Source organism: Camelus dromedarius, chromosome 13, assembly GCF_036321535.1.
Source record: "Camelus dromedarius isolate mCamDro1 chromosome 13, mCamDro1.pat, whole genome shotgun sequence".
NCBI lineage: Eukaryota > Metazoa > Chordata > Mammalia > Artiodactyla > Camelidae > Camelus > Camelus dromedarius.
The window spans coordinates 60,996,885-61,010,662 of record NC_087448.1 but is presented as its reverse complement, the minus strand read 5'-3'; the positions used below and the strand labels follow the sequence as shown (position 1 = coordinate 61,010,662).

Here is a 13,778-nt window from a genome sequence, read left to right as displayed (position 1 = left end):
AAAACAATTTACCCTCAGCTTTTCAGGTATAAGAACTACCTACCAATCATTGAGAGCCTACTGTAGTGCTAAGTTTGTCAGATTGTCTCATTTAATCCTCATGACAACTTATAAAGCAGGCATTATTATTATTCCCATTATACAGATGAGAAAACGGAGGAGTACCAGAGAGTTCAACTCCCCAGTGGGAAAACAGATTTCACCATGACCAGGGGTAGAGGACAGATGACCCCAAGTCTATCAGTCTTAAGACTATGTGTTTGAAACTAGTCTATAAAAACTAGTGTTTCTCCTCTATATTATGTCACTGTATACATCTATGCTTAAATTACAACATACGTAAGCAAATTTCCTCATTACAAGTAAATTCAAAATACAGGACTTTCAAACTTAAATAATCACTTAAGTTGGGAACTAAGTTTTCCATGCCCGAATGAGAAATTAGATCAAGCTAGATTCTTCAGACTGAAATCTGAGCTCAGGCACAGCTGACGTTAAAGTCCAAGTTTTTTTCCATCATTCCAACATGCTCCCTCACAGGCCAAATCAGGCTCTCGGTCTCTGCAAAAGCACAAGTCACCACAAGGAGATGATCGCAAAGCCGACAGCCTTGGGAGAGTGCCCCAAGCACCCTGAGCACACCAGAGGCAGGGCTTCAGGGAACACAACTTCAGTTCAGCAGCGGGTCACTGGGGAACTCAGAATTCATTTTATAGCAGATTAGAATTCAATTTACAGAAAACTGACTTTTGCTGGGGCCAATCGAAGCATTAAAATTTACACCACTGCAGGCACCTGTAATTCATTACATTGTCGCAGAAGCTCAGGCTGGAAGGAAAAGACTTAACTCTCCCCAATTTGGGGGAATTAATCGTTTCAGAAGGACAGGTGTAGCTTATGAGTCCTGAATAGCAACCCAAAATAGCACATTCCATTCTGGACACTTAAATTCCCTAAGTATCATAACGATTCTTACCAGACAGCTAAAACTGTCCAGCAACTCAGAGCTCTAGCAAATCATGAGGATGGTTTAACATGTGCTCTGAGCTTTTGTAGGAAATTTTAATTCGACATTTTAAAACGTAAGCTAAATTATTTGTACCAATTGTTTTTTACACCAGTTGCAAACAAAACTAAAAGGTGTTACATTCACTTTCACAACATAGGTAATATACCAAATCACAATAGTAAAAATCTATATACCAAGAATAACAGGTTTAAATATGCTTAAAGAACTTAATTACAGCCGTCACAGAAGTTTTAATTTTAAAAAAGGAAAAACGCTATTACCAACAGGTACAGAAAATCTCCTTTTCCAGTCCAACCAAATTCTTTCACATCCTAAATTCTTCTTTTTCATCCTGAAACCTTTCGTTTTCACATCCTCTATGCTCGTGAATTGCTACAGCCCAGGTCAGATGTGGTAGTAATGGGTCCCACTTTTTTAACTGGTGTGGGGAAGAAACAGTCTAAGCTCTCTAAACTCAAGGATGAGCCAAATTATTTTCACTGCAGACTAGAATTAGATATTAAAAATCAAAAGGAGAAAAAACAAAGACTAGTTTGTGATCTCTGATTGATAAGATTCCTATTGATCATGTTACCATTTCCTGAAATCCAATACCCTCATATACCAATTACCTAAAATAAACGGCTGCAATTATGACTCATTTACAAGCATCTTTTGAGCTTTATGTTTATTATAGGTGAGGAGATCAACGATCAAAAGGTATAGAAAAGGCGTAGTAATTGATTAATTTTTTGACAGCTCCTGGGATTTCCTCTATAAGGCAGCTGCTTTGGTCAGAATGTGTCCCCCAAAACCTCATATGTTGAAACCTAACCCCCAAGGTGATTATACTGGGGGGGTACTTTGCAGAGTGATTAGGTCATATGGGGAAGCCCTCATGATGGGATCAGTGCCCTTATAAAAGATACCCATTTCATATTCTTTTTCATTATAGGCCATTACAAGGTATTGAATATAGTTCCCTGTGCGATACAGTAGGACCTTGTTTTTTATTTTATATACAGTGGTTTTTAGTATATGTACAAGTGAATCACTATGCTGTACACCAGAAATTAACACAACATTGTAAATCACCTATACTTCAATTTAAAAAAGTGAAAAAAAAAGAGATCCTATGGAAGTCCCTGGCCCCTTCTGCCACGTGAGAACACTGCACAAGCAGAAGGAGGGCTCTCATCAGACCAAACGTGCTGGCTCCTTGATACTCGACTTCCAGCCTACAGGACGGGGAGAAATAAATTGATCTTGTATTTAAGCCCCCCAGTCTGTGGTACTCTGTTATTATAGCCCTAGGGAACTAAGACAGCAGCTATGAGGCCTGTTCTCAGTCTACATCTAGATCAGTTTCTGAGTACCTTTACTTTAGCTGAGTTACTCCCAGTGTTCTCCTGCTAGGAAGACAGTAAGTTGTTCGCTCACTCTGGCACGCTAGCGCTGGTGGATCTTACAAAGTGCACGACCTACGTGACATGCCTATAAGCTAAAAATACAACATCCTTGAGTTTGTCCCCTGCTACTAAAGTACGCTATTACTTTACACAGATCTTCAACGTCAAAGAGCAGATAAGATGGGGAATGCGCGTATATTTTCTACTTAAAGAGCAATCTGGCTTCTCATGACTATATTTCAGTGGGAAAGGAGGGGAAAATTGGGAAGTGCCTTATCTACGATCTTTACAGTATAAATTGCCTGCTTAGGCACTAGCTGTTCTAAGACTTGCTGTTGTTTATGTTTCTAAGTCAAGGATTCAGTAATCACAGATGCCGAAGACTAAGCAGTTCAAGACAGCCTGATTAGCTGTTCCAAAAAAGGACTCAGAAGATAGGCGAGTGTATCTTTTCAGCAAATCTTGTACTTTGGGGGCTTATTTTAATCACTTAAAAAACTCACACTCCAAACGACCTCTGGGAGTAGTTGCCGGGCAGGGGGAGTGAATAACCCACAGAAAACTCCCAACATCCAGAGTCCGGACTGGGGTAAGAGGGAAAGACTCACACACCCTGCAGAGCCTCCCTTGAATATGGAGAAAGGGCAAGTGATTTTAACCTTCAGTTAGAAAATGCCCCCTGTCCTTCCGGAGCCCTTAATCAACGCCCAGATAAATAATGCATCACTGAAAATAAGACACAGCAAGTGCCCTGAACTCCCCAGCCAAGACAGCAAAAGTGCCTGATCATATGGTGAGCAGACGCCCCCTGAAAGGTGTGAGGAGGGGGAGGCAAGGTTGCAGCAACCTTTTAACCAGAAGCTTCAAGGCTCTTGGATAAAGAATTGCAGCTTCCTGCAAAATGTCTTCTGTACGGTGCAGCACTTACAATATGTTGATTTCCTAATCTCAGCCGAAAAACCTCAAAAAAGCACTGTATAATGAACTCATAGGTTAGGACTTAAAGCAGAGCCAAGAGGCCAATAAGCAAAGAAGACCAAGAGGTGGCAGAAACAAGTGAGAGGGGCCTGTGGTCCACACACTTCAGCGCCCATCTCTGGGTGCCATATGTAACAGCAGACACCCATGGGCTGGCACTGTTCCATTGTTAGAAATCCCAGAGTCACCAGTTACCTTCCCGTGGATACATCTGCAGGCTGCCCGAAGGCAATCTGAAAAGCCATTGCTGCTGGTATACCTTCCTCTCTACCCATTTATCCAAAGCACTTAAGCTATCAATTATTTAAACAATTCTATTTCCTCGATACAAAAACATTCCCTTTAAAAGCTTTACTGGGCGTTGCATTTTGGTGCAAGAGTTCAGTTATACTATTAAAAAAAAAGAGGCAGGACAAGTGACCTTTAAGGGTGATGTACTGTGGACAGCATGTGAACCTAATGCCACAATGGGCAGGGAAAGATGGTGGCAGCACAGGGTGCCAGCCTACTACATATGGCAGAGCATAGTGGCACAAGAAGGCTTGGAGGAACCTGGTTTACTCTCAGAGGCTTATTAAGCCCTAGTCATAGCCCTAGCTGTCAAAGAATCCTTCTCACAAATGGCTTATGAGGGCAGATTTCTCTTTTGAACAGAAACGATTCTAAAGACTCCTGGGGTCCATGAGGAAGGCATCTTTGTCCCTACGGGGAACCCAAGCACAAAGTCTTTATATTCTTTCTACTTTATCAGCTCCCAAGAACTGAACTGAATCAGCGCCACACACACACACAAATCAGTTGAATACAACCGTCAGCAGAATGACTGCAGGGAAAAAACTCATAGCAGAAAACTTTCAGATGATACTCCTTAGACAAATTACTCACTCGAAAATTCTTTTCTGTACATTTGCATCTCTTTGGTGTTTTAATAGAATCTGCTGTGGTACAGTGGTTATGAGCACACGCTCTGGACAGAGACTAGTTCAGATTCCACCTCTGCCTTTTATATCTGTGTAGTCTTGGACTTGTTTTTTTTAATTAACAAGTTCTGTGCCTTAATATCTTCATCTGTTAAATGGGGATATAATTGAGCTGTTAGGAGTAAACATGCTAATACATGCAAAGCAATTAGAATAATGCTTAATAAAACTAATAAAGCTATGACTATTATTATTATAGCTCAAAACTGCTTTCACACATTTATCATAGTGGTTCCCACAAGCACTCTGTGAAACAGAGGTGATCATTCTACCCATGTTTTACTGATGAATCTAATGAGGCTCAGTTATTTGCCAAAAAAAAAAAAAAATCTGGCTGAGCCAAGATTTGAATCCTAGTCTTTTGACATTAAACCTTGGATCCTTTTCCATTACTTTGCATTATTTACATGTAAACCACAGCAAAAATGAAACTGAGCAGGACCCTGCAAGGCCTTCTCAGGGACAGAAGCCCCCCATCCCCAACCCCTCCACCCCCATCCCCTGGCTCTTGTTTTTAGAAAAGCTTTAGCTTCCCCAAGCTCCAAGGGGCATATTTAATCAGAGAGGTGAGAAAACGCAGAAACAAAGGAAAACAGTCAAGCAAGACAACATAATATCAGTTCAGCCATAAAACAAAGTCAAGGACCTTTAGTCCCTCCTCGAGGGCTATACTTAATATCCTGAGCCATGTGCCTGAGCTGCTTTGCAGGTACTAAAGCCCCCACCAGGTGGAAGGCGTTAACTGCACACTGACCACCAGCACGGAGACCCCAGGCTGGCTGGAACCAGAAGGCTGAGGATGTTGACTCCTGAAATACCACCCTCTTACCTCACCAACAGCCAATTAGAGGGATGGACATGAGCTGATCCCACACCCTGAGACCCTGTCCCTCGCCTTGCCTTTAAAAACACTTCCCTAAAAGTCATGGGGGAGTTTGGGTCTTTTGAGCATGAGCCGCCCATACTTTCCTTCCCTACAACCTGGTGTCGGTAGACTGGCTCTGCTTTGCATCAAGCGATTGGACCTAAGTTTCGTTCGGTAACAAAAACAGCCATTATAGAATATAGACACGAGATATATTCCTGAAAAGAAAAAAACTACTGAGAACAACATAGTGTCTATCCTAGGAATTCATTCTTGGAATAAACAAATGATCACTTGATGGCAGAATTCAGCTTACATAATTAAAGCTGATTTTTAGATTCAGTGTATAGCAATCTGGAACCCCAGAATTCTGAAGCAAGGCAGGAGGAGGCAGGTTTATCAATATGCATGCTTCGTTGTAAGTTTTACTCTTTAGGGAAACAGGTAAACTCCCATCTTGAGAAAAATCACAAAAAAAAATGCAGAACCACGAGACGGTTGACTAATTCATTACAAAGGGAACCCCTAAAGGGCATCTTAAACATTTAAATGTCAACCTTGCCATCTTGTTGTTATAATCCATAAGCCAACAGTGGACTTTCTGATCACTGATATATTGATGGCATTCAGGCCACATCCTCTTAGATCTAGAAAACTGGGAGTCTCCTTACTAAGAATCTTTACCCACATAACACTTAGGGGAAGTTTTATGAGACAAGTAGAGGACCAGCGAGCATAAATGAACAACCAGCAAATCATTCTTTTTTTGTAATAATTTTTGTAATTCAGAGCATTTGAATGAGTCCTTGGAGGAGGAATTTTTTTCATGACTAACACCCTGTAGTATTTGCATCTATTTCTAATTCATAAAGTTTGAACGTGTTAGCCTTCAAGAACTTGTATGAGTCTTCTATTTAATAAGATCAATCTTTTAATCTATGACTCTAGTTTTGGTTTTTAATATGTACTTTATATACAAATCATTCAAATTACCCCTCAACATAATTTTTAAGAAGCATATGACAGATCCACATTAAAAATTAATTTCAAGCAAAGCTAGTGTGTTAAAAAAATTGTCACTTAAACAAAAAGATACTGGTAAACTCTGAATGACCAGCAAATTTCATCACAGATGTATCTTTTATTCAGCTCACCATGAGGGTTCTGCCAGATCTTTACAGAGTCCACACAAGACTTCAAGTTCACCTGAGTAATGCACATTAAAATGTCCACTCACTCAAGTCAACTGAGTATATTCCACTGCTAAAGAAACCTCCCTTTCATTTTAATTCTAAAATTGTTTTCATGTATAATATTCTAGAAATATGCCTCTCAAAGCCATCCAGATGGAAATATTTCACCACCTTAGATATGTACTTAAAAATCTATAAAATTTAAATAAATCTCAGTAGTGAACATTACTGAGACATAAAATTATGAAATACTATTTAGGCCAAAGAAAGGACTTAGATTTTTCTCTGTTGGTCAGAGTTCACCTTAACACTTCATCCCTGCTCAAGGTGGTAAGACACTGCTATACAACCAAATTGAAAACAGATGGCTGAAAAAGCACCATTATGTTAAGCAATTAATAGCTGTAAAAGTAGAAATCTCTGAGTAATCATTTAAGCTTCAGAGGTCTGTATTCATACTTTATTCCTATGGATAATCCTGTGCTAATTCTACCCTTGTACTGATGTAAGGGCAACAGCTATGTATTCATGGACGAAATGACCCAACTCCCTCCACGTCAGTAACATGTATGTTTCAGGTCCCCATCACATGCTGCATAAATTCCCCATCTGCCAGGTTTCCTGCCCGTGAAGCCCAGGTCATACCACAATCCCACCCTTACCTGCTTCCCGTCCAGGGTGTACAGGCGTTTCACCACTCCCGAGTCCAGCTTGATGGCGTCCGTTATATCAGTGAGAACCTGCTCAAAGGAATGAGCGGTCTTCTTGTTCAGCAGAATCCTGACGGCTTTCCGCGGCTTCACTCCACTTCTGATGATGGTGACCAGCTTGGGCCGAATGAAATCCTTATTCTCCCGCACCTCTGAGGGGCTCCCTTTGGCAGTGGCCAGTGACGACACCGCCCGCGAAGCCGAGGTGGTCTTGACATTCACCGACCAGTTGGGGTTCACGTTCTTGGTGTACTCCAGCTTCTTGAAGGGCTCTATGGAGCCACACACGTAACTCTCTCCTAAGGAGGAGAGGAATATATTTAAATTTACACTAAGGTAAACTCATTTCCTTTTTCGTACTCGTTGATTTTTCCTTTTCTACCTAGAAGTGAGAGATACCTGTGATTTCTTAAACAATGGGGGCATGATTAAAAACTAATGAAAAAGACAGATTTTGATTTTTAATCCAGCTTTGTCAGCAACAGATTTGTATACTGGAGGGAAAAAAATAAATCATCATTCCTGCCTTTGTTCATCTTCAGATTGGTGACAGAAATACTGCTATTGAACAGCCCTCGGAAAGATACGAAACTGAATTCAAAATAGAAAGTTTTTGGGGGGTTTAGGTATATTTATGTTCGCAGAAAACTTCAAAATCAGAAGTACATTTGCCACCTGAGGTAACTTAAAAACTGAAAATGGATCCGGAAACAGCTTCTTAAAATACCTGTGTAATTTCTAAGTTTGATGGGAGTGTTTGCTAAACATTTTGTAAAGTCAAATAAAATCCCAAAAGCAAGCAGAATAAACCACCTTGCTTTTCTTCCATCCACACAGGGCCAACCACAGACCCACACGCACAAGGAAGCCAAGTCATACTCGTTTATAGACAAAAGGTTTCAAGAGTGGTCAGCTTACAAACTTCATGAGCTGACTTCAAAATAAATGTAATTATATAAGAGGAATAAGATCTGAGGATCTAATGTTTGGCATAGTGACTGCAGTTGGTAACACTGTACAACTGAAATTCGCTAAGAGAACAGAACTTGAATGTTCTCACCAAATAAAAGGGAAAAAAGATAAATATTTGAGATGACAAATGTATTAACTAGATAGGGGGAATCCTTCATATATATACTATATATATGTAAAATCATTTTAAGGTACACTATAAGTGTCTTACAATTTTATTTATCAGTTATATCCCAATAAGGCTGAAAAAAGAAAATAAACATATAAAACTAAATGTTTATTTTAAAAGTGACTCCTTAACAGAGAATCGTTTAATGAAGATAGACAATTAAATAGATGTGGACCACATAAAAAAGAAAGTAACATATGTACCAAACGATGACAAATTATAAAATGACTGATCCTTCAAAAAGTTAGGTCAAAGCATTTTGAAATTAAAGATTTCGTAATGGCTTTTTTCTGTGCTAGTAAGTCTATAACCAGGAATAGGCAAAAATGCTAAAAAGCCTTCATAATTGCAGGTAAAGTGGCCTAGGACTAATCCTAGCCCATTTACTTTTATCTAAATCCTTGTCCTATTTTTAAATTAACAGTGCAAGCACCCAAGGCCATGGAACAGGTATTCACATAAAAATAAGTGAACCAGGGTTTCAAAAATAGAAAAGCACACTTAACACGTTATCAAATACTCAGCCAATGTTTTCAAAACACGCTCCAACGTGTGTTTCATACATTATGTCTCAGTAGAAGTGGTACAAATAGTACAAATTCAGGAAACCCCCTTTCTATTCACTTAGCAGACTGTTATTGGTTCCAACTATGCTTTTCTCAAGATGCGTGTGGCTCTTAAAAACACACCCACAGGGCCACAACAAGAAGGGTGTTTCTGAAGGCTTTGTGGAAAGACAGTGTGAATGTGATGGTGGGAAGGGAACTGGAACTCTGGGCTCGAGACTTGGCCTGTCAGCACGGGACTCAGTCAAGTCCCCTCGTATTCTCAGTGGTCGTTGATTCGCACTGGATGAAGGCTAATGCCAGTGTTCACTTTCATCTCACCAAGTTTTTTGATGATCAGATTAGATAGCAGAGAGCAAGTGATCTCAAATGCAAAATTGCAACACAAGTGAAAACCATCCGAGGCTGCAATGACCCGGATTGTGCAGGACGTAGGTATTATACTGTAAGGCGATCATTACTTCTAACTACACGGTTATCAGTAGACACAACTTGGGATCCCTCTCAATGCGAGGATGCTCCAAGCATTCCCCAACAAGACATACGGGCCATAATTTAGCTGGCAGAACCAGTCTTTGTCAGAATTCTGTGCTAATCGGAGATAGGCAATTGTCTGTTTGTCATTTTATATACTAAGCTAATAATTAGCATCAAAACAAAAACATGGAGCGGTTTGTGCTTCCACAAAGGAAACTTTTTAACTTTAAGAATAAAATAATTTTAAAAGGGAAGAATTTTAAAGTACTCGTGTAACAGTATGGAATGGGTTTGTTGAAAGAGAAAATAAACACTCTTTTCCACATCTTCTTAGACAAAGCACACTGAAAACTTCCAAAAGGATGACAACTTTGAGAGGGTGACGTGGGCTTGGTTCCAGCAACAACAAGGAGAGAAAACTTGTGTTTAATCAGTGCTGTCACTTTGAGGCTCCTCTGCCTCATTTGTCGGATTCAAAGACTGGAAGAGAATCCTGGGGAAGAGTGTGAGGCTCCAAAAAAGATAATGTTGTGTTAAGAGGAAAGTGACAGCTCAAGGGAGAGGAAGGAGCTGGCCACCGAAGCCAAGACCACACACCATGCAGTGCTGTCATTTAGAATCTATTACACTATTCAGGAATTCAGGAAAATCCAAGATGGTTTCCGTACGTTAACAAGCTTATTAAGCTGTGCAAATATATTTACATTGTCTATCTGATCCACATTTTGACTCCTTTTATTTCAATCATAATTCTAAACTCCTCCCCATCCCTAGAGATGCAGCCAGTCTTAATGCAGTTATATTAAAGTTGATTGTGTTTTGTGATTTTTGTAAAAATTCGCTTTTCAATGAATGTGTTCATGTCATCGATAACTGTAAATTAACAAAGGTAATGGTTCTGAATGGGAAAAATACATAGTCTCGATCTGGTCAAATGGCTCTGGATAGTCAGGGTTTAATTTCTTCCTTAGCTGAGCAGAGACTTAAGAGACAGGTTATATTCTTGATCAGAGAATCATCAGTAGGTGGCATTCAAGACTGGACGTGAGGTATGTGCTTGAAAGGCCATTTGAAAGTAGCCAGATAAAGTAAAGCTTCTCATTACCATCCGTGCTTCCAATACACGCTAAGCCATCCCAGAGTTTTTTGGTATAATTTCTACTACCACAATGAAATAAGTTACTGTACTTAAGTCAAAGTATATTTGAGCAAAATAGCCCAAAACTTGCTTTGAAAGTTTTGGGTTGTTTACTGTGGGTGAAATTAAACAACAATGGCAAGATAGCGAAGATCACAGACGGTTTAAAGAAAATGATATAAAAATCTATTTAGAGGTGGAACTGGAAATTACTAAAGATAATGACTTGCTGGTTGGTTATCATACTGTCAGCTTTATTCCAGTTTATCAGAGCCAAAAACTTTGTGTTAGACTGACCCTTAACTTGAAATTTAATACTCTGGGTATCAAAGACACCCCAACGAATAGCAAGAACTGCAGAAACAGCACCTGTCTGAATTGCTGTGGGATTTACAAAAGCCAAAAACCCCACTAATATTTGCCGTTAAGCAAAAAGAGAAAAAAAAACAATTAAAACCAAAAAAAGGTAAGGAAATTGAAGCATGAAATTATGTCTGGATCCAACCAATACCTCCTAAAATATCAGAATAGAGTAATTTTTCCCTAAAAGACTTAGGTATTTTGGGGGACTTTGGAAAATAGAATAATTTCTGTGTAAGCATATTAGATTATTTTAAAGGTAGTGAAAATTCCCTGTTTTGTTCTCAAAAAATCGCATATACATTTTTAAATGATCGTACTTGCTGTTATTCTTCAAAGTATGGAAATAAATGTTCTCTAACAAAGTTTACTAGTAAAGAAAATCTGTAAAATTAATGCCACTTGGCCATTGGCTCCCATTATGAAATTAGAGGATTTCCACTTAACAGAAAGTCACTATGGAGAACTTCCAATAACATGGTACCAGCTCCCTGGTTGACAAAGCCTGTGTTGAGTCAGCTGGAAGGTATTCCTCCACAAGCTCCCACATGAGGAGACAGCAGACGTTTGTCCTGATTGCTGGAGGTTCTTCATTGGCTAAGGGTCGTGACTTATAAATTCCAGCTACAACATCACCCGTCTTCAGTCTGAAAATGAGCTAATCTCCACTCTTCATATTATTAAAGCTGGCTGTCACCTCCTTTAGGATTCCTTTAAGCTCCAAGTGTGGCATGTTCAAACGTATCTTAAGGGAGGGCTTTGAGTGTTGTGTTTCATTTTTTCCAGAGTATAAACTTTCTTACTGAAAACTCTGGAAATGAAAATTCACTATTTGAGAGTTACAGTAAAAGTTGGGAAATATTCAAACATATATTGAAACTTCTGAAACTAAACTGAGTTTAATTACATGAAAGATACCATTGGTGGAATAAAAATCATAAAGTGCCTTCTGGATATTGTATTTTATGAGCCCATCGCAGAGATATGCAGCAATATTTCATAATCTACCTGGGAGGCGCTAGTTTAAGATGATTTTGATAGTGCTATGAAAGGCAAGAAAAAAGATTCCCAAAGGCACATATGGATCATTCTTCCATGGAAGTCTTTTATAATATAATAGTACATTTTAAAAAAGCTTACTGAAAATAAAATCTGAAAGTCTATGTTAGGCCTACGGAAAATGTCAAGTCAAATTTAAAGCAACAGAAAGATAAGATGAAGAAAAAAATCAAGGGATCCAAATTTTTTTTAATTTAAGACTGCTATAATTGAAAACCAGAGAAACTAAAATTAAAAGAGGAAAACAGACTGAGGAGCTATAATACAACAGTGTGTTAATATAATGTGTGAAGCTTATTCTAATTTACAAAAATACAAGGTACTAAAATAGAATAAAAATGCCACTAGGGACATCATAAACTGACACCAACCTTTTTGGAAAGCAACACAGCAAACTATTTGGAGCCATGAAAATTTCTTCTCATTGCTAAAAAAATTTCCCTAAGGAAATAACAGAACAACAAATAACAAAACTGCAACAAGTACAAACAGCACTAGCTGTGAAACCTAAACATTTTAAACAACCTCCTAAATTCTCAAGAATGGGTATAATACCTAAAAAGACTCCTAAGTCATGAGCTTGTCTTCAAAGAGCTTAGAAAGCAAGATGCGCATTTGGAAAGATTCCACCACAAGACAATAAGTGATCTTTGCTAACTAAGTGGTCCAGGAAGTCCTAATCCAGAGAGGAAAAAAAAAATCATTTCCCACTTTCCACTGCACAATCGATGAAGAAGAAATGGAATTCACGCTGGCCCTGGAAGCGAGGGTAAGGTTTTCATTAGCAGAAGAGGACAGCATTTCAGAAAAAAATAAAATAATACGCTCTACTAAACAGTACAGTAAAGGGGGAGTCTGTATGATACTATTATGTTTCAGTATTATTTCTCAAAAAATAAAACGGAAATGGTTCCAAGGACACATAAGTTAGAGCAAGACTAGGGTAGGCTACAAAATCAAAGTTTTTATGCATGATCAGAACCGGGTTTTAGAAAGACCACACTAGCCGTGGAGTGAAGGAAGGGCTGAAGGTATGACCTGGGGAGACAAAAGTCAAGATACTATTTTAAAAGCTATTCTAATAATCCAGGAGGGGAGAGGGAGAACTGACCCTCACACATCTGCAACAGGAACAGAGAGGAACGGATGCTCTGAGGAGTACTTAGCAGGCAGAATCAGTTGACTGGATTGCAGATTTGGCAACTGACTAGATGTGGGGCTCATGGGAATATGAGCCAATGACAACAATGAAATGATGGCGCACTGAAATTTTATTTTGGCCAACTTCCCACATATCACAAAAATCAAAAATCAATCCAAACACCCGTTTGGATTAGATGGTAAGGAAGGAAATTAATTTGGTTGTGCACATATCGAACTTGAAGTTCCTAGGAGCCAACCAGATGGAAATTTCCAGCCAGCAGTTAGAAATACAGGTCTAGAGGATGAGAAGGAGATGCACGTGGTAGCTGCAGCTATGGGAACGGATAAACGGATCAGAGAGACCCCATCCAGCTGGACAAGATGAAATCCAGGGCAACGCCAGTGCTTAAAGAGTGCCCAGAGGTGGAGGAGCCACTGAAGGGAACTGGGAGAAACCAGGTGCCTGGAACCATGGAAATGAGCCACGCCATGTCGCCTGTAATCCTCACCACAATTCTACCAGCTAAGTATAAATACACCTTTTCTCACAGGCACACCGAGGCACAGGGAGTTAGGTGGTTTTGCCAAGGCCACCCAGCTGGCACAGGTGGAACCAGCATTCAAATGTAGGTGGTCTGACTACAGAGCCATGACTTCAGCCTGACACCAGGCACCCTCAAGAGGGCACCCACCTTCCCCTACTCAAAGACAGAAGGGACACTGGGAGGCGGGGGAGCACAAGGAAAGAGA

General features: G+C 39.6%; 1 protein-coding gene across 5 annotated transcripts in view; it reads right to left on the bottom strand.

Annotated features, from left to right (window-relative positions):
* DCLK1 (doublecortin like kinase 1) overlaps positions 1-13,778 on the bottom strand; it is a 295,805-nt gene that overhangs the window by 269,391 nt on the left and 12,636 nt on the right. For all 5 annotated transcript variants that reach the window (XM_031465886.2, XM_031465885.2, XM_031465883.2 and 2 more), the window contains exon 3: positions 7,097-7,443. In XM_031465886.2, coding sequence (XP_031321746.1) covers positions 7,097-7,443 — 347 coding nt within the window. The remainder of the gene's footprint in view (positions 1-7,096; positions 7,444-13,778) is intronic.